Below are 27,257 nucleotides of genomic sequence, written 5' to 3'. Positions count from 1 at the left end.
AGTGTTGTTATGCATTCACTTTTACCACACACTTCTACATATCTTGGGTTTATATAAATCTAATTATAAATACCACAGGCTAAAACTACACCTAAAATATAACTTACAGTCATTTTTGATGTGAAAAAGATGCCTCTTAACCTTAGTTTCTTCTTTATTTACTTATTTTATCAAATGCAGATTGGGACGAATTTAAATGTGCATGTAACGTAAGTAGATTTGATTTAATATAACACAAATAGCTCAATATTAACGCACATATTTCCAAATAAGACACATTTGTCTGAGGATTCGGATTTTTTAACCCTAAAGCGACCTCTAGAAGTATAAACACGTACAAAACCGTTAACCGAAAACATTTCCCATCCAGTTGTTTTTTTATTTTTTTCCGTCCGTTCATGTCTAAACGGATTTTGTCCTGAAACGCGCTCCATAGCCGTGAATCGCGTGTTGAAAGAATCGCCAATAACTGTTTCTCACTAGTCAGCCTATTTTAAGTCCAGAAGGGGGCTCTTCATGGCTCATAATAATAATAATAATTCCTAATAATCTCGTGTTATAGGAACATGTTGTACACTGAATTATATAAACACTTGACGTATGAATACGAGACCGCTTGCGAAATTATTTATGATGTTTTAAATCATACGTCTCTGATTGGTCCGTCTGAAAAAGCGCTGAGAAAAGATACACAAACCACATGTCAACCGTCTCAGAAATACTTAAATGAAACAGCATCCTTCGCAATAATTTACCCATAAATAACTATATTAGATTTTTTTTCTACTGACATAAGAACAGAGAGAGATTAGATACAATTAGAAAATAAATACGTAAACCCATCGTATCTGACCAATGAGAGCCGGCCTTCGGGCCACGAAGCCCCGCCCATCCGATCACTCACGTCATTGATTCTCCTCCTGCCGCTTGATGTGTTTCTGGAGTTAAAGGCAGGCAGTGACTGTATACACATTTAAAGAGGAGAGCCCAACAACAAAATCTGCTGATCGGAAATAAACACAGCACACCAAAGCAGTGAGTATTAAAGCAGGAATTAATCAAACAATACGCGTTAATGTCGCTATTTTGGCGTAAGTTAGATTTTGTGTGTTGTCAGAGCAGCTCTGCCTGTCATATGTGCTCAACACGGAGGCTGAAGCACATTTAATAATAAATAAGGGTTTTATTACACATGTCTACATTGTAGACCCCCGGCAGTCATTAAATGACATTTATATCGGTTATGGACACATGTTTAATGTTGTTAACACCACAGAGCCGTGTTCGCGAGACTGTGTTTACATTGTGTGTATGTTTGTATAATTGCTTACACAGACGGCAGCAGGTAAACATGACATTTTCAGTTTGCAGGTGCTATTGTAGTTAAACACTGCTGTCAAAAATAATCTCAAGTCTGCTAGTCAGAAATTATCTCTATTGTTGTTATTGACAGCTTGGAGTCTCAGTAATACAATAATAATCTCAGAAAGCAGGCCTAACGTTACCCTAAATATATATATATATATATATATATATTAGACTACAACCATGTTTTGATGCGTTACTATTTGATTTTGATAGTAGTTTTGTCATGCATCATTTACTATGGTAAATATCATGGTGTGTAAATATGTAAAAATCTGTATCTGTAGCCCTTTAACACTGATTATTATTATTATTATATAAATGAAATGTATGATATAATGTATAATGTATCTGTCTAGTAGCAGAATGAGCTCAAAGGGTGGCACTGCCCTGTCCAGACGTAACTATCGACTGGCTTCTGACACGGACAAACCCAAAGCCGCAGGTGTGTCTCTATAAAGACTGTTTAGTGATGTAATCCCGCTGTGAATGGATGAACACAGTGTTGTTGATGTTGTATTTTTCAGGTATTGTGAATGAGAAGTTACTCAGCGACTATCTGCACCATGTGTTTCCTGCCTCCAGTAAGCAGGGACCGGCATCAGCAGCGAACAGGTGCGTGGTTTACCCAGAAGGCTGCATTTATTTAATGAACAATAAGAGTAATATTGTGAAATATTATTGTTTTCTATGTGTATATATGTTAAAATGTGGGAATGCGCAGCTGTATTTTCAGCATCATTCCTCCAGTCTTCAGTGTCACATGATCTTCAGAAATCACTCTGATATGATGATTTACTGCTCAGTTATACTCAAATAATATTGGTGCTCAGTTATTAATAACGGTTCTTAATCGTATTATCATTCAGACAGTTTCCACACATTACAAATAGTGATTGATCTCATATATACAAAACTAAATCTGATCAGCTGCAGGTGGTTATAGGAGGAGGGGCTTATTGTAGAGCGCATCTGATTGGACAGAAATGTGTGCAGTGCTCAGTGAGTCATCTGTATTGTTGACTGTGTTTAAGTGTAATGGTACTGAAGTCTGCTGCATCAGTGGTGTGTTGATGAGGTGATGGAGTGGAGGGTGCTGGGGTCATGTGTGGTGTTTGTCCCGCGCTTGATCCCAGCCAGTGTCTGGTGACTGGAGCTGGTCTAAACATAGAGCATGATGGGACATGAGAGAAAGCTGACACTCACAGAGGAGTGAAGTGGCTCATGTGTTTACATATCTTCACCTCTAAAGCTGGACTCCATGTCAGGGTCATGATGGCGTCTGTCAGCACTGTATAAAGCAGCATCACTGCCATCTGACAGTAAACAAGTTATTTACAGATATTTAGCTTAGAAGAAATCTGAGAGCTTCATTTTAGCCTAATGCTTTAAATGCTAGTTGTCTATGCAGTTGCAATTTGTTTCACTATTTAAAGGGATACTCCACCCCAAAATGTAAATGTAGTCATTAATCACTCCCCCCCTCCCATGTCGTTCTAAACCTGTAAAAGCTTAGTTCATCTTCGGAACACAATGTAAGATATTTTGGATACAAACTGGGAGGCTTGTGACCGTACCATAGACTGACAAGTAACTTACACTGTTAATGTCCAGTAAAGTTAGAAAAACAACGTCAGAATAGTCCATCTGCCATCAGTGGTTCAAACATAACGTTATGAAGCAGTGAGAGAATACTTTTTGTAAGCGAAGAAAATGTAAAATAACAACTTAATGACTTTATTCAACAATTGGTTTGTCCTCTGTGTCTCTCCTCATCAGTGTACGCTGCTTATGCTCTTCTGTATCAGCCGTGCCACAAAAATGTGATGTTTCTAGGTGTATTTAGTTTTGATTTAAAAGAAAACCGTGCATGCTTGGGGGTAAGTGATTAATGACAAATTTTTCATTTTGGGGATGGAGCAACCCTGTAAGGTGGCTGGTAGGTGTTGAGATGAATCCGGTGTGTGTTTTTTACTTTAAGAGAGTTGCTATGATTTATGTTAGGGAGTTTTAGGTGGTTGGTATGCATTTTTTTTTTCTTTGTACCATTCACGAATCATACATTTGCTAAGTAGATTAGAAATGGTGCAGAATCCTTTTAAATCTTTTTTAAATTAATTTTGCAGCAAAACGTTTCTTTGTGTAACTTTACAAATGTTTATTAATTTTTGAATCATACTCCACTAAACCACAGTGTGAAAGTGACGTGACATTCAGTCAAGTAGTGACACATATTCAGAGTTCATGCTCTGCATTTAACCCATCCAAAGTGCTCACACACACACACACACACACACACACACACCCAGAGCAGTGGTCATCATTTCTGCTGCGGTGCCTGGGAGCAGTTGGGGATTCAGTGCCTTGCTCAAGAGCATCTCAGTCATGAAGAGGAGGGAGCGTTATTGCATATGTTTATTATTATTATTTTTTTTATTAAACCATTGTAAAAAAAAAAAAAAAAGGTAGGCACAATATTTAAATGAACATTTTTAGTCCTTTAATACAGAGAGTTGAGTATATTATGATTATTATTATTATTATTATTATTAATAATAATAATTAAATGAAAACAGCACTTATTTGAGAAGATTTTACATTTAAGAAGATTTTAGATTTGGGCAATGGTTTGATTTCATAGTATGATTGTACAACATATATTCTGCAAATGAGGTAAAACACTTACTTTCGATGTTTGCCCGGTTAAAAAGTGTCCGCCTCGTCTCCTCCGCATCACGAGTCAAAGAAAATGTCTCTCTGAGAAAAGTTTCAGAAAACAGCGGGAAATATATAGTTTAAAAACAACGCTGTTATAACATAAATACATATCATAAATACCATACTCAATACATGTTTCCATGCTAAAAACAACCTCAGTGTCTGCATTGCATTGTGAATCATTTCTGAATGGCGTTTATTAGAAATCTTTCACTTGGTTTAGGATGTAAATAATAATAATAATAACTGTTGTCCTGCAGGAAAACCCTGACGTTCCAGGATCTCGGAGCTCATCTGGAGAAGCTTCTGTCTGAAGATAACGTCAGCGAGGACAGCAGAGGTCCGACAAACACTTACACACCAGAGCTGAGCGCCTCTCAAATGAATGGAAAATACAACCTAGAGGCTAAAATAATAATCAAAATATTTCTTAAAGTATTTAAATTCATAATTATCTGTTGTCTAAGACCCCTACATATTTATTTATTTGTTGATTAATAAAAGCATGGCTGAAAACATCTACATAATCAATCTGATTGATATATTATAAATGTATTATACAGTATATTCAATATATATTATATTATTTACATTGTAATGTATTTTCCCATACAGATCAGGTAGAAGGCTGCCTCGGGCCTTCAACTGTCGTCCTGGATCACAGCAGTGGGTTTGAAGGGCTGTTATTTGTTGATGATGACCTTTTGGGGGTGAGAAATAAATATATATATACACACCCACACACATGTATGTATGTGTGTCTGTGTGTGTGTGTGTGTGTGTGTGTATGCATGCATACATGAATATATACATGTGTGTGCATCCACTCGCCGTTATTTCAGTGTTTTACTTTAGACGTGATTTAATTTCTGCCGTCTGGAATGCATTGAAAATTAGAGGTCCGAGACTTTCACGTTTGCTTTGTGTTTGTTTGTCCTGCTGCGGTTTAATGCACTTACATCTCCAAATACTTTTCTGATGCAGAACTGATGTAAACACAGCCAGTTAAGTTTACAGAACAGGATCTGATTAGTCGAAACTGATCTGTGCATCAGTGTGAATGCAGCCTGTTAAAGCTGCCACTGTCTATGATCTCATCAGCATTAATCCAGAGGAAAAGAGAAAAACTCATAAACTTTCGGATACTTAAAAGTACTTTCAGTACTTTTTATTACTTATAATTCTTTTTCCCCTTTTATTACTTTATATTTGCTTGTATGTTTTGAAGCTATATTAAGTTTACATTCTTAACAGTTGTTTTAATTTATTATTAATTTGTAATTATATATAATTTAATAAAAATGCACAACATAAATTTGAAATAAAATTTATATAAAATGTAGCCACGTGCAGTAATATTTAAAATTGAGGATGCACCATGATATCGAATCGTGGACATAATCGTAATCGAATCAAATCGTGTAAACAGTGAGTATTCACACCCCTAATATATATATATATATATATATATATATATATATATATATATATATATATATATATATATATATATATATATATATATATATATATATATATATATATATATGCACGCACACACATACAGGAAAGTATATTGCATTTATTATTTATTTTTTTAATTATTATTTTATTTTAAATTTTTTACTGATTGTACGTATTTGTTAACTGGCAGTAAATCTTAGAATTCATATTCCGGTCAGTTCACTATTAAACTAAGTGGATAGTGAGAAGTCGGTTGATCAGTCTGCACGAGGAATCGTGTATTACATAATCAACTGGGGCCATTTTTCATTGTGACTCTTCCACAGATGTGTTGTCTACTGTTAAACGTGTTCATCTTTGTTCCTCCTCTCTTTCTGGAATGAAGGTCATTGGCCACAGTAACTTCAGCTCCATCAGAGCCACCACGTGTGTTTACAAAGGTAACGTTTCAGAAACTAAACCGTACCATATGGTCAAACGCTAATCCTGTGGTGTTCTTCGTACCTTGAAGTACATGTAAACTAAATTACTGTACCATGGTACCAACACGGTACTGTTTCTGATTGCTTTTGATTGGTTTTAGGGAAATGGGCCTACGAAGTTCTCGTCTCATCTCAAGGCCTAATGCAAATCGGATGGTGCACGTTGAACTGCAGATTCAACCAAGAGGTACAAGCCAGTGACTCCTTCATTTAGAGATCAATCTGTGGAGTGCAGAGCTGTACAAACTGGATATTAGCTCTAATAGTTAGCCAGCTTTCGTGGGAAGCGCTCCAAGCCACAGAAATGGCGCAGATTAATCTAGATTACATGACAACTGTTCGCTCCGCTCTTGAGATCCTTTTTAAAGTCTTGGGTTTGGCCTCATCCATTTGTGAAGTTGGTTTGTTGAAGTCGACTCCTGACAGATATGATCCGCTGTGGATCTGTGCTTGTGTTCAGGAGGGGGTCGGGGACACGCCGGACTCGTACGCTTACGACGGAAACAGAGTCCGCAAGTGGAACGTGACGACCACCAACTACGGCAAGGTGAAGACACATTCAGTTCAGCGCTCAGGCTCAATCTGTGCTCGTGAAGCTTATGTGAGGTTGAGCGTTTGGTTATTTTGTGAGTTTAAAGTTTCAGACTGTGACGTAACTTGTAAAACAAAGAGTTCTGGCTCTAGATTCTGAATGGATGAGTCATGTTTTTCTGAAAGCATTAAGCCACTCAAGGACATGCACGGTAGAGATTTTAATGGAAAATAAAAGCCTCTCATTATTGATTCTTGTCATTTCTTTTGCTTTAGTCCTGGGCTGCTGGCGATATCGTCAGCTGTTTGATAGATTTGGATGAGGGCACCATCACGTTTTGTCTGTAAGTATAGCTTCATCATTGTTTGTACGTTATAGATTGGTTTGAGAGCATGAGAATCTGAAATGTCTGTGAAGTGGTCTTAATAGCAGTATTTCTTTTTTTATTTTCAGTAATGGACAGTCTCTGGGTGTTGCGTTTAGCAATATTAAGACGGGGCCGGGCGTCGCATATTTCCCTGCGATCAGCCTCTCCTTCAAAGAATCTGTAGCCTTCAATTTCGGCAGCCGTCCTCACAGATATCCTTTTTATAAATGTCATGCATGTACGAACAGATTTCATATGGTTAAATCACATTCATGTAATGTGTGTAATATTCATTTGAATTGATAATTAAATATATAATTGTACATAAACACATATTTATACATTACAGTTTTACACACACACACACACACACACACACACACACACACACACACACACACACACACACACACACACTTAACATAATTCCTGTTTTTAGGTAGACCTTTAAAGACCTAACCCTAACCCTAACCCTAACCATAAACCCCTAAAAGCCTTAACCCATCTGTTCCTCACGTACCCCGTGGAAGGTTACCTTCCTCTTCAAAGCCCACCCACCACTGACCTCATCAAAGCCAACAGGCTTCTGGGATACCTGAAGACCGTCCTGTCCACGTCCCTCGACACACAGGTGCCTGCAGGGGCTTGTCTCTCTGACTGGTGCTGCTTCACACTTCAGGACGTGCTCCTCTAATCTGACGTAGCAGTATTAAAGACAAAGCTCTATGTGAAGACCATTTGTTTTATTTTTTCGCCAGGAGGAGAAGCTTGTGGAGAGAGAGAGTGGAGCCTGGCAGATTGAAGGAGAGCCCACCATCCTGGTCACCCTCGCTCATATATTCAACCACTTCGCACCTCTGATGGTAAATCACTGGGAGCACCAGTGAAACAGCTCATCGTTTCATGAACCGCTTTATTCATGGCTAATGTGTGTGTGTGCTAGTGTAAAGTGTACTTAGTGGAGGACGTGCTGATGAACTTCCTGTTGAGTATATTGGAGGGTGGAGGATCTGTGGAAGAGCATCCTCTCATACAACAGCTGCTGGATCTTTTCTGGCTCCTCATGGAGGTACCGACTCAGAAACATCAATTTAAAGACACTTTCTGGAACGAGATTTGAGATTGTGTGTATCATTCATCCGAGACTGTGTTTTGTTCTCAAGGAGCACGAGGTGAGCGAGTGTCTGAAACAGCTGATGATGTCACTGCTGAGAGCGTACCGTTTCTCTCCCATCATCCCGGACCTGGGCTTTCAGGTGAGAAACCCAATTATTGATGTCTGTCTCATGCTAATCCATTTTCCAGTCTGTGGTAACGTTATGTTTATCGGTGCGTTATGCTCTCTCTGTCCTCCAGATTCATTACCTGCGTCTGACCACAGCGATACTCCGACATGAGAAGTCCAGGAAGTACCTGCTCAGCAACGTCCTATATCCTCTTTATTCATAACTTAGCAGTCTATTATAAGACCCTTTGCGTTATCTTTTAAAAATCACTCCAGAAAAGTTATAACATGGTTAGCATTCTTAGACCATTGCTTCGTGAACTTCACTATAGACAGATTTGAATTGGTTTGGGTCTTTAACAGCATCACGTTTGACGTGCTCCGGTCTGTGGTCTTCTTCTACATCAAGACCCCTCTGAGAGTGAAGGAGGCGGGGCTGGATGAGCTCATCCCCACCACCTGGTGGCCCACACGCTTCGACAAAGAGGTCAGACACATCCCCTTCACGAGTGTGAATATGATTGTTTGTAAAGGCTTCAGGTAAGCTGTGACCTGAAGTGATCTCGTCAAGCGAACACTAATCTGAACTGTGCTCGGGCTGAAGCGACAGATGAGTAACTCTCCGCTGTGTGTCCTGACGTGTGTCCAGGGCAAAGATGAGAGAGACACGCGTGAGGAGACGGCCGAGGAGAGGCTGAGACGACGAGCGTACGAGCGCGGCTGTCACCGACTGAAGAAGAGGATTGAGGGTATGTCACACACACACACACACACACTCACTGACACAGCATCAGATCTGCAAACATATCTGTCACTGTGACTCTCAGCTGAACCTGTGTGTGTGTGTGTGTGTGTGTGTAGTTGTGGAGGAGCTGCAGGTTCAGATCCTGAGGTTGATGCTGAACAACAAAGACAAGGGGGTGGTATGTTGACGCTTGTTTTCCACACATCTGCACGCACAGCTGTTTTATTTTATTGTATGAATGAAATATATGATATGAGAATGGCCCACTTGGACAGGAAGAGACCGTCTGACCTACAGTTCATTTAGTTTAGAACTCTAAATGTTGTTCATGTTAACTAAAACTATTATAAATGATTTTGATTAACTAAAATAAAACAGAAAAAAATAAACCATTTATATATATATATATATATATATATATATATATATATATATATATATATATATATGACAGTGAAATTAGAGATTGCTTTTGGAAACTAACTTCAAATAAATTTAAGTTGATCTTTAATTTTAGTAATTTTACTAAAACTAAAATTAAATTACATTTTAAAATAAATATACATATAAATTATAAATAAAATAATCAAGAAAAACAGGATAGCTAAATAGAAATGTATTTTTTTTAAATAATTTATAAAAGCATAACAAAATTACTAAAACTTAAAATGAAAACTGAAAATACTCTGTAAAAGTTTATATATATATATATATATATATATATATATATATATATATATATATATATATATATATATATATATATATATATATATACACATTTTTTTTATTTGTTTTTTACATAACTGAAATGGGATTTAAACCAAAAAAAATAAAAATAAAATGTGAATACCACAAAAAAAGTAATACCTAGCTATTCAATTTAAATTATTGATGTAATATTAATATTCTTATATAAATAAATATATTCATGTCTTATTTAGAAAAAAAACCCATATATATATATGTTCTTTTGTTTTTTTCTAAATAAGACATAGTTTAGCACAATAGTTTTGTCAGAGGAACAGAACAAAATTTGGTTAAGACAGATTTAAGTGAAACTGGCAACACAATCTGTGACATTTCACAGAAAACCAGCAGAATGTTTTATCTTTTAAGATTATTTTGTGATTTGATGTGTGTTTCAGTCTGTGTGTTGTTTACCTGGCTCTCTCTCTTTCACAGGGCGAAGCATCTCGATACATTTTCCTCAACAAATTCCGCAAGTTCCTTCAAGAGAACGCCAGCAATAGAGGGGTATGCATTACTCTGTCCTCCTTTATAACTTACATTAACACGCTTTCCATATCCGGATAGTCTGTAGATATTTGGATTGTGCAGTATTTGAGACTTTACCAAAATAAAGGATTAGAAGATTATATTTGAGAATGCATCTGAGAAGCTGGACTGGAGTAGAGCGAGGGATGATGTGTGGAAAAGAGTCCAAGAGTTTAGATTAATCATTTCCTCTGGCCATCCAAGATGAGTTTGTCTGCTTATCAGATTTGGAGAAATTAAGCATTACATTAATGTCTCAGCAGCGGATGCTCTGCAGTGAACGGGTGCCGTCACAATAACCCACATCACTCCAGTCCATCAGTTAATGTCTCGTGACGTGTAAAGATGTGGGTTTGTAAGAAACACATCCATCAAGACATTTTTAACTTCAAAACATTGCTTCAAACCAAGTCCTCTATTCATAACGTTTCAAAATCCGTTCTGATCGAGAAACAAACTCCTCTTCATCTTCAGTAAACTGTCAGCAGATATTTGGGTGAACTATTCCTTCGCATGAGAGAAATAGATCATGAGATCACAGTCTTTTTCTGCAAAAGAACAGCATTTGGTAAGATTTAAAGAGCTCTTGCCACAGGAAGCACATTACTTAATGTGTTTTAATGATGGAAATCTCATTTTTTATTAGTTCCAGTATCATACAAACTGGGAAACTGTGCTTGCGTAAAGAATGAAAAAATAAAAGCAAAACAAAAGGTTTTAGGAATTTATCACATGCCATGCGCTCTTTCACTGCTAACACATATGGCCATTGTCTGTAACATGAATGTTATCGATGGGATGGTTTCAGGTATTGTGCAGCGATCAGGGTTTGATGTTTGTCTCACGAGTTGTGTGTGTGTGTGTGTGTGTGTGTGTTCAGAACCCCACAGTGTTGTGTCCTCCCGAATACATGGTGTGCTTCATACACCGGCTCATCACGGCCATCAGGAGCTACTGGGACGAAGGCAAGAGGAGAAGCCCAGGATCCATCAGCAGTGAAGGTACACTACACACACATGCTGTTCAGGGTTATTACAGCTTTAAACTAAAACTGGAATCATAATAAAAATGTTCAAAAAAGTTCACGTAGTTGTCATTGCAACATTTTTTTTTCTTTTTGTTTAGTTTATTTTGAAGCATTAAAGCAGAATAAAACTAAATAAAATGAGTAGTAATAATGAAATACACTGACTGAATAAAATCAAATAAAAAAATGCAAGAAAAATAATAAAACTAAAATTATAGTGCAAATATAAAAATACAAAAAAACTATGGAGAGTTAAGGCACTGATTAGAGTTGAACGTCACGTCTTTGACCCGTTTGTGTTCCCGTCAGACGCGTACGTCCCTCCTCAGCTCTTCTACAACGGGAAGGTGGATTACTTTGACCTTCAGCGATTAGGAGGACTTCTCTCGCATCTGAAGAAGACGCTCAAAGGTTGGTTAAAAACACATGTGAAGTGTGCTTCAGAGTTTGGTCAAATAATTACCCAGCATGCAGCGGCTCTAGACTCCACCAGAGGGAGCAGAAGGTCAATTTGTTACAACAGAGCTACAATACAGTGGGTTTGAACCTCTGAAGACGACAAATAAAGCTTTCCTGCATCAGGTTTGGCAACAACAGACGTACTTCTGTCTGTTTTCAGAAGCTCACTTTAAAGCTCGCAGACGTAATGTTTGTTTTCTCCAGTTCTTGCTAGACGTAAACAGAGACGTTCAGTCTCACTCTGATGTGCCTGTTATGTTCAGTTTGTTTGATAACTCTTCAAATTTCTCTATTGATCTTTTCAAAGCTGCCAGACGAATGGTTTAGATCGATCAGCCTCCCAAATCTGTTTTAAATTGAGACCGAATGCATTGTACACATCCTTCAAGGTGTTTGCTTTTTCTTTTTTTTCTTTTTGTGTGGTTTCTGACTTCATTATTAACCTCAAAAACGTTGTGTGGTCGTTACTTTGATTTGTGGCTTCATTAAAATGTCTGAAATTGTGGGATAAGACGGATGCTGGCAGCGTTCAGAGTGACCTGGATGCAGGAGGATATTGATTTCCCCTCAATGCAGCGGCTCACGCCTCAGAAAACATTGACAAACAGCAGGAAACGCACTAAGAGAGAAGGACGGAGGATCAAGGAAGTGGTTGAGAGTTGTGCCTCTTATGTCTTTTATTTATTCTTTTATTTTTTATTTTGTGGTTTGCATTAGGATTTGCTGCATTTTTCGTTTTGTAAATTTCAAATTTTAATGTGACCCCAAAAAACATGACAATCTCAATTTAGGTGTCAGACATTAAATATAGCATAGAGAAATGAATAATGAATACAATTCATACATACATACACACACACATATATATATATATATATATATATATATATATGTGTGTGTGTGTATTTTTGCATCTAAATCCCATGAGACTTTTCAATAATAAAGTAATTTTCAAATCAGATTAAGATATTTTCACCAGAGAAGTTTCTGTGCTTCCATCATAACTTCACTCGGTTCATATGGATTAGCTTCATGACACCTTGTGGAGGCACAGAAACCTGTAAGGCTTCATTAAAACCATCTTCATTTGTATTTGGAAGATTAACCGAAGTAAATGATGACAGAAGTAACAAGTAACGCGCACCACTCCAGTCCATCAGTTAACAGCCAAACAAATCCATCAAGGTGATTTCACTTTAAACTTTATTTAAACTGTCGCTTCTGGCCAAAATACGAGTCAATCATCCATAACAACACTTCCTCTTGTGAAGCTAAAACCACTGTGTTTGTATGAAACCAATCCATCAAGACCTGTTTAACCTCAAACCAGTGCTTCTAGCTAAACTTTGAGTCCTCTGTCCATAATATTGGTTTCTTCAGTGGAAAAGGCGTCTCGTCTGAATTAGGAGAGACCAGAGATGGGACCAAGTCACACATGTGCAAGTCTCAAGTAAGTCTCAAGTCTTAACCTTCAAGTCTCAAGTAAGTCCCAAGTATTTTTTTCTTGGGCAAGTCAAGTCAAGTCAAGTCACAAGCTATGTCAAGTCAAGTCCAAGTCAAGTCACCTTAATATTGTTATTTTACCTGCAGAATCTTATCTTAATAAAGTTAAAAGACAAGATATAAGTAACTGTAAGTAAATTAAAATAATTTGGATTTGCATTGTAAATACTCATGTTCAGTAAAATACATCATGGAATCAAACAAAATTGTAACTTCCTAAAATTATTTATTTTTCACTTCTGCCAACAGTGTTTGAAATGTTTTACATTTTCAACATTGAGTCCATAAAACAAATAACAGCTAAACACCCAACAGACTCCTCTCTGAACACCTCTCTCTCTCTCTCTCTCTCTCTCTCTCTCTCAAACACAGTTTACATACAACATTAAACTTTGTTACATTTCTCCTCTCTCTCTCTCTCTCTCTCACACACACACACACACACACACACTCTCTCTCTCTCTCTCTCTCTCAGTATAGAATATAAATATGACGTATTTTCAGTTGTTTCATACTTTTTTGTTATGTACAGTACAGACCAAAAGTTTGGACACACCTTCTCATTCAAAGAGTTTTCTTTATTTTCATGACTATGACATTTGTAGATTCACACTGAAGGCATCAAGGGCTATTTGAGCAAGAAGGAGAGTGATGGGGTGTGTATATATATATATATATATATATATATATATATATGTGTGTGTGTGTGTGTGTGTGTGTGTGTGTGTGTGTGTGTGTGTGTGTGTGTGTGTGTGTGTGTAATGTGCACTTCTCATGATTGGGTAATCGCGGCAGCTACATTTGTTTTTCTGATTAATTGTTTTGCTCTATGAGAAAGACAAGGTAACAAAATATTCGGGGCTTATGCCCCCTTAGCCCAACCCTAGCGCCGCCCCTGGAATGCGTTTTTTTGACGGCCTGCTAGCGGATCATTAGGGGCCGTTCACATCACGTCTTTTGCGCGCGCAAGTTCGCTATTTCCAATGTAGGCGCGCGGTATGCGCGCTCATAATGGAAGGCACCGCATCGAGTTAAAAACATCTAAACTTTTCAGAATGCCGCAAGCGCACCGCAGGTCATGTCACAATAACTAACCAATCAGCTTCATCCTTTCCCGTATCAACGTTGAAAGCTCAGCTAAGATGAAGGAACAGCTGTTCATAGCTGTATATGGATTGTCATTTTGAAATGAATTTAGTAGCAGAGCTACTGCGAGCGATTTTTAGTGCTGCAAATCCATTTATCCTTTGCTGAAATTTCCGCGTCTCCATTGAGAGAGAGCGTGTCATGGATGCTTAGCAACTACAGACGCCCCAGGAGCACTTCTGCCCGAGCGCTTTGGAAAGAAGGAGAAAGCGGCGCGACTAGCGTTTTCCACGCGTTTTTAGGCGCGAATTATTGAAGACAAAAGCGATGACCGTCGGTAACCCTCAGGCTGACATGTTGATGTGATGTGATATCTGATTTAAGTGGGCGTGGTGTGTGTAAGGTAGAGAGGGCATGACTGATGATACTGTCCTGATCCAGTCACTACGCTATTCTCAGCCTGCGCTCCAGCTGAGTAATCAACTTTATTTTAAAAAATAATTTATATATTTTATATTCAAACTGAAAACATTATGTGATTAACACTCAAGTCATTCAAGTCATCGTGTCTCAAGTCAAGTCAAGTCCCGAGTCTTTAACTTCCAAGTCACCAAGTCACAAGTCCCCATGTCTGGGAGAGACATCTGCGCAGGTCAAGAACAAGTCCACAACAGCTCTGAACAAACACGTGTGTGTATTTTGATGTGAGAGGACAACAGAAGATAGACTTTTTCACTGGAGGAAGAGTTGTTATGGATTATTGACTCATATTATGGCCAGAAGTGACAGTTTAAAGTTAAAACACAGATCTTTTCACTTCACAAGATGTTAACTGATGGACTGGAGTCATGTGGATTATTGGGATGTTTTTATCAGCTGTTTGGACTCTCGTTCTGACGGCACCCATTCACTGCAGAGCATCCATTGATGAGCAACTGATGTGATGCTACATTTCTCCAAATCTGATGAAGAAACAAACTCCTCTCAGATGACCTCAGGGTCAATAAATGCTCATAAAATTGTATTCTTTTAGTGAACTATTCAATAACTATTTCACACATCACTGGTCTTCATGAATTAACTTTCCACTTCGTATATGCCTCAAGAAAATCGAGAAGTGTCCTCGCTGCTTGTACACCATAAAACAGTTTGAATCTGTCATATTTGCATCATTTCATAATTCAGTTTCCCCATAGTTATCATTAAATCTGTCAAAATAGTAAAATAATCTGCTGTCTGACCTTCGACACACTATTTTCGATGTAGTATTATTTGAGGCACACTCAATCTGGTGTAATATTCAGAAAGAATGGTACTTGAATTATGAATCAGCCTATTAGTGTTCACCCATTGTGATTACAGTAAAAGGCGTCTTCGAGAGTTGTGTTTGAATACGCTTCTCGTCATGTGTCACAACTTCAATTTCATTACTGCTCAGTCCGTCTCTCCACTGCTTTCATCTCCTAAAACACACACGTTCCTCCGGTGATCTCTTGTTTGATTGAGAGCTGGTAATCACACGGTTCCTGTGTGGTTTCTGCTGAGCATCTCCTTCTCCCTCCGGTGCCTGACCGAAGTCTTCTGGGGCTTTGAGGAAAGAATCAAAGACATCTGAGAGTAAATCAAGGGAAGGATGAGTGAAAAATGGGACACACTCATTGTTTTTTTTACATTGACCGTCGTCTGCGGTCGGTTCATCAATTTAATCTATTTATTTTGACTAGTTTGTGTACAACAGTTGAATCCCGTCATCTGGACTTTATCTTGACGATATTGATTCATGTAAGCAGCTGCTGAGGGCTTTTCCTCCTTGACATATATTATATAATTAGTCTGTTTTTGGTCATTATTATTATTATAGTTGTTGATTTTGGCCACCGAACATCGCAGTGTTTGTCTCCACTCAATATGAAGCAGCCGAATCCACCATCTGCTCCTCATCTTATTCAGCGTGGTGTTTTTTAAAGTAATGTTTCAGTATTTATGCTTTTATCAGTTGTTCAGACTAAAGAGTGCAGCAGAAATGAGTCCTTCAACCCAGAAACAAGCTTCGAACTCGTGGTGTCCCATGTCCCGAAGCCAGCGAATTGGTGAAATGACATGAAATAATGTGTGTGGGGAACACAAGCTTCAAATATCTTCATGTTTTATTCTATGATACAAAAGCCCACTAGTGATTTTTATTTAAGCTTTTCCTTGTCTTTAAAAAGGCGGTAGCTAACAAGTGTCTAAATGGGAATAAACGTCATCACGCTGAACAGATAAACTCATCGACTCACTAGTCGCTCACAGCCTCACTGTGTTTATAATCGTGCTCTCACAAACTATTCTAACTCCAGCTTTACAACTGCTACAGTAGATTTGAAAGAAGAACTGAAATAGTCGAAAACGTTAAGGTAACGCCGAAGTCAGGCGACCGTGGAGTAGTTTATTTATAGACTACGTTTAGCTAGATTGTATTGTGTGTGTGTGTGTGTGTATGTATAGGCTTCGAAACGCATGAAAGCCCATGAAACTGTATGCTAACGCTAGCATATGCCTTCAGTCCAACACGTAGCGTTTCAAAGTGTAGTCTATTTGATAGTGTGCACCCGGGCCATTGTTGGCACTTTGTGGAACAACTGATGAATGCAAAACACATTCAATGCACGTATGAAAAGCATGCATGGTTGTTCTAGATTTAGATTTAGAGTAACTAGACCCTGTTGTTATTTGTAAGTGGACCTAAAGTAGCTACAACCCAGAACACCTTCACTTTTACCATCAACATTAGCTTTCGTCAATATCATCATCTCTAGGCTCTTTAATGATTGCACTTATTGATTGGGTAGTATTGATTTAGGTCACGTTTAAAAGTCATTTCTGTCAGTTCTGTAATGATGATCATAATAATAATAATAATAATAAATCCCCATCAGCCAATATGGCATTTCTCCAGCATGTTTTCATTAAACTACACTAAATCTTGACCCCAGCGTTCACTAACCAGCATCAATTAGATGTGAAACGGCCGTGCTCTTTCTCTGAACCTTTCTTCATACTGACTTCTTCTTCTAATAGCTACATCAAGGTCATTTTGTGGCAAATCCTGATATTTTTCTTCCCTTAGCATCCAAGTGGCAGCTGTACTCGGACCCGAGCCAGTTTGTTTCCTTCACCGACTGATTTTGGCACACTTTTCGGGTGGCTTAGGGAGAGTCGTGACTAACTGCTCAAGTGACTCAAATTAGGTTGTCTGTGACTGGAAAGTGTAATTTCTCTTCCCCACATTGGCACCGCAGTATCTGTCAGATTTATAGACTTTTGATGTTTATGGAGCCTGAGATTTATCAGCTGACAGACGGCCAGAGGTCATTCAGGTGTGATGAAGACACCAAATTAATGAAACCATATCTCTGGGGTCATCCACTCTGTCAGACTTCATCATCTGTTTGGTCTTAAATTATGACTCCGTTTGAGACATCGTAGAATTAATTTATTAGATTGTTTCATGATCTTGATAAATGCAGAATCATGTTCACCTTATTCGCTGGATCTCCGTTTATCCAATGCTAAGGAAAGTTTGTATGAAGACTTAAATTATGAAGTGTTATTTTAAATTTAATTATCATTTATATTACACAGCATTACTAAAATGTCATTAATTTTAAAATAACATTATATTAAAATTACATTAATAAACACAAAACTCATTCAAATAAATTATATATTAAATACAAAATTATTTAAATTAATTTTAAATTCTAAGTGATGAAATGCTATAAAATACATTTTATAAAATGACTTGAATTGCAATTAAAATTTATATTAAAGTTACATTTTATTGATTTCATTCCATGTTATATAAAATAAATTACTTTTTTTTTTTTTTAGCAAAATATGCTCAAAGTGGTAAACATCCAATAAGTAAAAAATTTAAACAAATCAAAATTGAAATGATTTTTTAATTTATTATTATTATTTTTAATTAAATTACTTTATTATAGACATTTAATAGATCCTTAAACATATAAAATATAAAATAAATTAAAATAAAAAAAGAAAACATTTTATTGATTTTGTAAAATTGCCCTGTGGTATACATTTAAAAAATCATAAATTATTATAAAATAAATAACTAATTATTAATTATTTTAAATGTAATTATTATAATTCATTACTCTTAGAATTTGTAATATAAAATACTTTATAAATATATATATATATATATATATATATATATATATATATATATATATATATATATATATATATATATACACTAGTTTACATATAATTGAAATATGATTTATTTATTTGTGGTGAACACTCAATAAATTATGAATTATTACAATTTAAATTATTATAATTTAGTACAAAAATCTCATTCAGTTAATGCTTTATTGGAAATAAATATTCTCTCTTGGATAAATTAGGTCAATATTATAGACTCCTTTTGGTGCAGTTTTGGGTTTTATTTTATTCCCCATAATATTGTTTATAATACCCAAGCACACAGATCCTCTTTGGGCAGGTCGAAGGGTCACTCCAGCGCTTAGCTTGCACCTTACAATAAAAATAGATGTGCATGTACTATACAACACCTCACTCCTTCAATCTCTGAGATTGACTCTCTTCTCTCTTTCTGTTCTTCCGCTGAATTACTCCCAAACTGCTTTTACTGCCCCATTTCTCTCACATGTATGCCTCAGTTGGACAGCCGGCCTTGAAAATGTAGACCTTTGGAGTGAAGTGGAGCCCATATCTCTCCTAAAACAGTTGTTATAAGCCCTCCGACGAGTTGAAGCCAAGATTTTTTTTTTTATTGCTCTGCTGTCCAGAAGATGAAAAATGTGCATCACTAAATAATGGACTGAAGTGTTCATAAAAGCTTGTGAGCTTGTCGTCCTCTGAGATGATTTATCCAGTGTCGAAATCTGAGCCGGATTCACTCCTAAAAGCCTCTTTTTGGTTGATTTGTATAAAACGAATCTGGCTTCTTCTCTTTCTAGCAGCTAAATGACTTCCTTTGTTGTTGTGCTGGATATTAAACTTGATAGTTTGGCTGTTTTATGATGTTTTAGATGACCTGGCTGCGAAAGCCAACATCATCATAGACCCGGCGGAGATCCAGGCCTCATCCATGGACGATCTGGATGAAGACGAGGAGACTGGAGCTGCACAGGTACATTAATGACTGACGAGAAGCACTTTCACCACTTACTTGAACATCTGAAGTCATTTTGATATGTAACTGTTGGAAAGACGACTATAAAAGCATGTTAAAAGATTACTCTGGGATTAATACAAGTTGATATACTATATAAATAAATAATTAGAAAAAAAAATGTTTTATATATATATATATATATATATATATATATATATATATATATATATATATATATATATATATATATATATATATATATATATACAATTTATAATTTTATTTACATTTTACATTTAGTCATTTAGCAGACTACTACTACTACTACTACTAATAATAGATGTGTATAAACTGTAATACACTATTATAAGAAAAGAAAAAAAAAGATTTTTAGTTAGTGGTTTAATTTGTGATCATGATTTAAAAATATATATATTCATCTTATTTTATAAAATAAATTTTATTATTTTATAACTTTAAATGTTACATGTTTTCATAGTGCTGTAATATTTAAATAGCTGATTATTCTCTGCTTTTTTTATTCTCAATATGACCTTAATATGAAAAAAGTGGCTTATTTTTACAGTTTTACTTTGTTGCCATGGCAACATAATGTTTGAAACCCTGAAGTGACCCTCTTCTCGAGTGATTTTCTGAAATTACAAGCTTCACTTCTCTTTTAAATTCTCCCCAAACTGGCCCCATTTCTCTCCATTATAAGTGACCTTGACTGTGTCTCATGAAGGGTGTCTGGTGTAGAGCACTGTGTTTGTTATGTGGAGCTGCTCTAGTTTTTGTGGCGAGGACGTTCTCCTGAAAGTCATGCAGCTGTGAGTCTAGATGCTGGAGATGAATGATGTTGTGTGTTTGGGACCGGCAGAGACCGTCTGGCTCTGTGGCCATGGGCGGCGCTCTGGCCCGTCCCAGCTGGTTGAGTTCCCCGACGCTGGGCAGAGCCAACCGCTTCCTGAGCACCGCGGCCGTCAGCCTCATGACCCCTCGACGACCCCTCGCCCCGCCGGAGAAGGTCAAAGTCCGGACCCTCGCCGTGGAGCAGAGAACCGAGGAAGACAGTGAGTCCTTTTTTATACAGCAGCAACGACAATTATACATAAAACATATTTTAATAATTTATAATATTTATAATTTTGTCATATTTAATTGAATTTTTACTAATTTTACATTTCAATTTATAGTACCATTTTAAATATTATTTAATGGCTGATTATTTATTTAGCAGATTCCCAACACCTGGAAATATATAAGATATCTAAATATCCATTTTCTCTGAAAACAAATGGTAGTAATGATCTTTTAAGCACAACTGAGATAAAACATATATTAACCGTTTCCTTATCCAAGGGACTATTTAATTATTATTATTTATTTTTTTTAAGCATAAATCTAACAAAATTGACTGATTTTGTTAATCAATGGGGAAAATGCCAATCGGAAAAAGACAAAGTTAAAATTTTAAAAGACTAAGACTAATTAAAAATGGATGACAAAATGAACACTAATCCTATGAAAGCATTATTTAAAAAAAACATTTTATTTGAAATATTGGGATATCTTTTATTTTAGAGAACCTCATCTTGAATAAAGTTTTTCTTATGCTATCATATGAAAATATATATTGTTTTTATTTTAAGCATAAATCAAACAAAATTGACAACATTTTTTTGTGCTTAAAATGATTTTAAAAATGTAATTGTGTGAAATAAATTACTTGCAAACAATTGTTTTACTTCTGATGGAAATGCATTAAGATTTTAATTGAATATAAATATATTGAATTAAATGTATTTCAGCCCTTTTTCTTGTTTTAATCATAAATCTAATATATTTTCATGAGGTTTATTCTTAAAAAACTGTTTGCTTATGAGATACGGAAAATGTAGAAGCTATATAAATGCATTCCTCCAATTTTACAAAACATGTTGTTTTAAAGGCTTTTAGATATATTTTACAGGACAGCATGACTTCAATATTGATTCAAAATAGCATTTTTGCAGTGCATGACAATATCAATCCACAGCTTCACAGCAAATCAGATGGAAACCAGTTAGCTTAGCAATGAGCATCTCAGAAGAAAAAAATGAAAGAATAAATCTATCACTGATCTCAAGGGGAATATGATGTGTTTTTAACCTCTTTTCTTTCTGCCCATCTCCAGTCGAGGGAAGCCATGGTAACGATGGGCTGTTGCTGGGGCGACCGTCAGAAGAGCCCGACCAGCCAATCACAGAGAAGTCCCTGCTGGAGATCCTGGATGGGGTTGTGATGATGTACAATCTGAGCGTTCATCAGCAGCTCGGCAAGGTACGGCTCTGTGGGACGCATCACTCTGGAGCGGGTGAAGGAGATACAGGGCCTGAGGGCCGAGCTGTGTTACTGACATATGATGATGCCTGTGGCGTAGCGGTTTCACCTTTGTGTCATTCAAACAGTTTTGTGAGTGTCACACAACAATCGCATCTGAATTTGAAAGCATGTTTATGAGGCTTAGGTCTGAGAAATCTTCATAAACAAAAAATCATGATACAGTACACATTGGGATAAAAATCCATTGTTTTCAGTGACTTAATGCCAGAGATAGTCTAATACTTGACCATATATAGGATCACTATTATATATAATTTATAGAGCCTGACCGATATATCGTTTCGCTGATATTATCGGACGATATGAGCCTGTCGCCGATATATCGGTATCGGCGAATATGCTGCAGATATAAATTTTTTATTTTCTTTTACAGAACACATAGGGCAGATTAAATGCTTCTGAATGGTGTAATAACTTAGTTTGTCCATCAGAGCGTGCTCCATTGTTTGCTACAGGAGACCCAGGTCAGTGTAGTGTAGAGATGCACGAATGAGCTCAAACTTCAGTTCACTGCGTCAAATGATCTGCCCGCCACCCACCCACACCTGTATTTGATCATTACATTACATTGATTGTAATTTTAGTTAGAGACTAGAGCTGATCTGTGCATCAAGGAAAACGTCTCCAGCACATTAAAGCCTGCGTTATGGCCACCGGAGCTGATCACAGACATTCAGTTAATGCTGGTGTTAATACCAACCATGGCGTGGCCCAGAACTCATGATTATGACATTGGTCACATCACATTGATGCTTCAGTCTTTCCCTAGTTTAAAGGGGGGGTGAAATGCTATTTCATGCATACTGAGTTTTTTACACTGTTAAAGAGTTGGATTCCCATGCTAAACATGGACAAAGTTTCAAAAATTAAGTTGTACGTTTGAAGGAGTATTTCTGTTCCAAAAAGCAGAAGAGCACAGCCTGATCAGAGCAAGAGCGTCGCGAAAAGTCACAAAAGAAGTGTGTTTTGGTGTTTTGTGTGTTTTTGGTTGCCAGGGCAAGACAACCCTGCACAGATTACCAAAAGAGAAACAGCATTAAGGGACCAGTGGATGGAGTTTATTTTTACAGAGCATCAACGGAGTTGTGCAAGTGTTTGTGTTTATTCCCTGCATTTCGAAGATGCTTGTTTTACAAACAAGGCCCAGTTTGACGCCGGATTTGCGTATCGTGTATTTCTTAAGGATAATGCAGTCCCAACGAAAAAGGGTCACGATCGTGTGTTGGAACCACAGGCGGTGAGTAAAACTTCCAAACTTTCCAAAACCGCTAAGCAAATATATACAGTTTCAATACATACTACTTAGAGACGTCCTGCTGTAGTCGTTGTTAAATTTCAGCCTCTGGATCTGATTCTGGATCATAAATATACGCTGAATCTGACTGTTAGTCATGGTTTGTTTTGGTTGGTTTGGTCCTCACGGTAAAGTCACAGTTTCCAAACGCTCTCAACGCAAAAGCTTACTGGCGCTCGTGATTCTTTAGCTCCGCCCACACGTCACCCCTCCAGCCGGTCGTGATTTTCTGAAAAAAATCGGCACAGACTATCTTTCTCTTATGAATATAATAAAACTAAAGACTTTTTGGAGATATGAAGGATGCAGTACTACTCTATAGGTACTCAAGATTAACAGGATATTGAGTGAAAACGAGCATTTCACCCCCCCTTTAATACCAAACAAAATTTTCCCATCAGACTCAAATTAATCAAACTTGCTCTCATCACCAAAGTAAACTTTGTTCTGCATGGTGTGCTTTCAGTCAGACCTCACCTAATTGTGCCAAGGCACATCCTTACTCTGTCTAGCACTGAACTGGTGAGCAATTCCAGCTGCAGTGCTGAACCGATTCTTTTTTTTTTTTTTTTTTGATTTGAAAGTTAAATATTTCTTTAAAAAAAAAAACAAAAAAAACTTTGATTGTCATTCTTCATTTTGCATTTGAGGTCCTTTAAGTTCACTTGCATGGATCTTGCTGAAAGCTCCTCTTTGATTTAGAGAGTGTCTCGTGTGCCAGCTCATCCTGACCGACCCGCTGCACATCTCCAAACACACACTGATAAACGCTTTCTGTCGACGCATCGTTGCTTTCAACAGTGAGTCACTGCTGGGTAAAACACGGCCTCTGTCCTGCCAGCAGCTGTTTTAATGTTCACTCTGTCAACAGCGAGGAGAAAAGAGCCTAGCAGAAAAACTGTGCTCGTGAAGTCTGTGTAATTCATGCTCTTCGTGAAGTGCTTCGCTCAGCAGAGTTCTGTACATCAACCTTTGTCCTGTCCTTGCGCTTGGGGAAAAAATTTATTTCAATCATGGAGAGTGATTACTCTCTGCCTCTCTTTGTGAAATTCCTATGTATCTAGGTTTTTTTTTTAGTTCTCCCAAAAATGAAAGTCCTGTCATCATTTCCTCTTGTTCTGATCCAGATTTGACTGGTCCAGAAGAACATCTCTCTCCATTGATGGCCATGCAAAAGCCATGTTTTATACACTGTGGTATTTCAGTGTGATTACAGAGGCATAGATTTCCTGTGAAAACTGACTAAAATATTTTCAAACCAGTTGTATTTTTATTTTATTTTCACATAAGCCAGTAGTATAGCTTCAGAAGACTTGGAATATGGTGTCATGAACCATATGGACCGCTTTTATGGTGCCTTTTAAATCTTTTTTTGTCTCAATCTTTCCATTGAGAGTACTAGAAATGTAATTTTCCTTAGACATCATAATCTGGAGTCTTTCGCTTTATTTATAAAGGTTTTATTAATCCTACTGGCACGTTTGTTTCAGAAAATGGTTGTGAAGAGCCAATCAAATGCATTATTGAAATGGGTGAGAAATGACTTTCAGATTGTGAGCTGTGAATAATTTCTCAAACAAGCCGTCATTCATTGAAAGAATGTGTTAGTTGACTATGGAAATGGTGCATCGCCTTGACTCTATAAACAGCAACAAGAAAATACAGTAAACTGTCGGAGACAAGGATAACAGTGTCATTGAAAAAGAAAAACAGTAGCATCAGTACAAGCTCAATACATTGATAGATTTGTTTGACACACACTCATACATATTTATCCCCACAGTGACACAAGTTCCCATGAGTCGGTGTACATTCAGGTTTAAGTCGCCATAAAACAAAACAAAGCCAACATTTATTCTCATTTGGTCCTCATCCGAGTGTTCATTCTGGACCCTGTTAATTCGTCATTTAGTCCTGGGATTTGAACCTGCGGGTGTTTAGTCAACGGCCGAAATCTTTAACCACTAGGCTGCACCAGCGAGAAGAAAAGCCTTGGTTTGCACTTCAGTTTTCTGATGTAATTAATCCCAAGGTTTCTTCCTCCTGGGAGTTTCTCAATGCCACTGCTGATGTGAATCACTGCTCCAGTGGGGTTTGTGAGGCACTCTTCTTTGTTTCTGCTTTCGAACAATATCCATTTTGTGAAAAGTGCCATCCAATTCAGATTTAATTAAAACTGACAGGGACGGCATCCTAAGAGGAAGTAGTTGTTGTTGATAGTGAAGTGATCCTCCGGTTACGAACTGTGGTTTTGGAAGTGAATTGCAAGTGGCTCAGTACATGCTGTGATTTCTGTTGGATCCTGATGAGATTTATGCTATAAGCAAAACTAATTTGACTTACATGGACTTGATAAAGGCTTTGTTAATTGGCTTGGCACAGTGGCATCAGGAGACTTGTCTTTATTACTGATACGCAGAATAATTCAGCCACAGCATGAACTGTCACCACAACACCTCGTCATTTCATCAAGCTGTAATGCATTTTTGATTTCTTCAGAGTTTGGAGAATTGCATGACCATAATCTCTGAGTCTCGTGTTTTGGGAACTGACTAAAGCGGTTTCTCAAATGGAAATGAGCTGCGTACTTGATGTTTAGAGCTGGCAGCTTGTATCCAAAACCTGAAATATGCTCTAAATAAGTTTGTGAACTTAAAATTTTCTCACTCAAATCACCACCGTTACACAAGTTGTTTAACATTCTCATTGCCACAAGGAGCGCTATTGTTTAGCACCAACTGACTATCAGTTTTCTGAGCAACAAAATCAGGTTTACAAACGTGGATCTAGATGATGGATTTGATAAAGTTTGCAAAGTTTGTGGTATTACATCTTTAGTCTAGAATTTGTATAAAAATTCAGACTGAGGCTGATATTAGCCAGTAAATGTGATATTTAAGTACAATAACGTACGGTTAAAATGGGATACTAAATAGTCATTGTCAAAATGGGAAGTTCTTGACTAGAATAAGCTGCAAAATAGACCATACTTCATGCTGATAGTCAAAAATTCTGGAACTGTGAGACTAAATGAACCAGTGTCCGTATTGTTAACTGAAACTAGAATTATAAAAAATCGTTGATTGAAGTGGATTAAACAATGGCACTTTTTTTTCCTGAAATTAATCTAGATTAATCCAACTGTAAAGCTTTTAAATATACTTTATATTGCAATAATTTTACATTCAGTCTTCAAAATAATGTAGAAACACCGGTATATTTTTTATATTTGTTTAATGTCAACTTTTTTTTTATTACAGAAGGCGAGTATCACTGTTACCAATACTACTGATGTCTCTAAGAATTTTACCAAAAAATAAGTTATCAACGTTACATTTTTAAATTGAATATAGATGAATCCTGAAAGCTACAAAAGTGATTTATCTTCTCTTTTCTTTTTCTTTGATGGACAGACATCCCAGAAGCTAGTTATGAGGTTATTTTGGCTGCTATTACTTTAAAAGCAGCCGCTGCTGAACATAATGCAGATCTGACACGCATCGTCTTTTCTCACAACTCTTTACCTTTTCTGACCATTTCAAGTCTAAAAGTGTCTACTAATGAGCTGACGAGTCGAATTGGGTGTGCAAGATGGGGGAGACATCGCTGGTGCTCCAGGACAGTTTTGAAAATCACTGCATTTCAGAGACTTAAATGTGACTCATATATAACTAATACTTGCATAAACATTTTGACTTAACTGAAAATATAGCAATAAGATTGAATAAGAATAAAATTTTTTTTTTTTTTTTTTTGGACTAGCTCTAAAAGTCTTACATTTTATTTAATTGTAAAACAATTCTGCGTCTAAATAAATGCAATTATTGACAAAAAATAGCTCCGCCCCTGTGTGAATTGCATTACATATTTTTATTGTGTTAAACAAAAAAGCACATAATATTAATAAAGCACATAATATTAATAAAAAAAATCTAAATACTAATAAAAACTCCTAAAATAACATTGAAATAAATATAAATGCAAATTCTTCTAGCATCACAAGCTAAAAAAAAAAAACCTAACATAAGTCTATATTCATTCTTGCAATGCCACAAGGGGTGCTAATGAGCATCGACAGAAAATAGCCACTTCTGCTGTCACGTTTTTGTTTTAAGTCAACTGTTGTCAGCTATGTAGGGTTTGAAGAAAATCATGTTGACTAATGAAACCTAAACATG

General features: G+C 36.8%; 1 protein-coding gene across 2 annotated transcripts in view; it reads left to right on the top strand.

Moving 5' to 3' along the window:
* Positions 1-887: 887 nt before the first annotated feature.
* The window catches only part of LOC127943023 (E3 ubiquitin-protein ligase RNF123), a 114,872-nt gene continuing 88,502 nt past the window's right edge, over positions 888-27,257 (top strand). The window contains exons 1-24 of one of the 2 annotated variants that reach the window (XM_052539113.1): positions 888-1,035; positions 1,728-1,810; positions 1,893-1,980; positions 4,344-4,423; positions 4,699-4,793; positions 5,933-5,987; positions 6,131-6,216; positions 6,490-6,576; positions 6,837-6,904; positions 7,015-7,140; positions 7,445-7,559; positions 7,687-7,791; positions 7,872-7,997; positions 8,092-8,184; positions 8,285-8,358; positions 8,523-8,640; positions 8,803-8,902; positions 9,015-9,076; positions 10,084-10,155; positions 11,057-11,177; positions 11,513-11,614; positions 19,315-19,415; positions 20,281-20,473; positions 21,577-21,722. In XM_052539113.1, coding sequence (XP_052395073.1) covers positions 1,732-1,810; positions 1,893-1,980; positions 4,344-4,423; positions 4,699-4,793; positions 5,933-5,987; positions 6,131-6,216; positions 6,490-6,576; positions 6,837-6,904; positions 7,015-7,140; positions 7,445-7,559; positions 7,687-7,791; positions 7,872-7,997; positions 8,092-8,184; positions 8,285-8,358; positions 8,523-8,640; positions 8,803-8,902; positions 9,015-9,076; positions 10,084-10,155; positions 11,057-11,177; positions 11,513-11,614; positions 19,315-19,415; positions 20,281-20,473; positions 21,577-21,722 — 2,292 coding nt within the window. In that variant the 5' untranslated portion in view covers positions 888-1,035; positions 1,728-1,731. Of the gene's footprint in view, positions 1,036-1,724; positions 1,811-1,892; positions 1,981-4,343; positions 4,424-4,698; positions 4,794-5,932; positions 5,988-6,130; positions 6,217-6,489; positions 6,577-6,836; positions 6,905-7,014; positions 7,141-7,444; positions 7,560-7,686; positions 7,792-7,871; positions 7,998-8,091; positions 8,185-8,284; positions 8,359-8,522; positions 8,641-8,802; positions 8,903-9,014; positions 9,077-10,083; positions 10,156-11,056; positions 11,178-11,512; positions 11,615-19,314; positions 19,416-20,280; positions 20,474-21,576; positions 21,723-27,257 lie in introns of both variants that reach the window. The other variant, XM_052539112.1, reaches the window with a different exon arrangement.

This window comes from Carassius gibelio, chromosome A22 (assembly GCF_023724105.1).
Source record: "Carassius gibelio isolate Cgi1373 ecotype wild population from Czech Republic chromosome A22, carGib1.2-hapl.c, whole genome shotgun sequence".
Taxonomy (NCBI): domain Eukaryota; kingdom Metazoa; phylum Chordata; class Actinopteri; order Cypriniformes; family Cyprinidae; genus Carassius; species Carassius gibelio.
The sequence above is the reverse complement of the archived record's forward strand: the minus strand, read 5'-3'. Positions and strand labels throughout refer to the sequence as shown.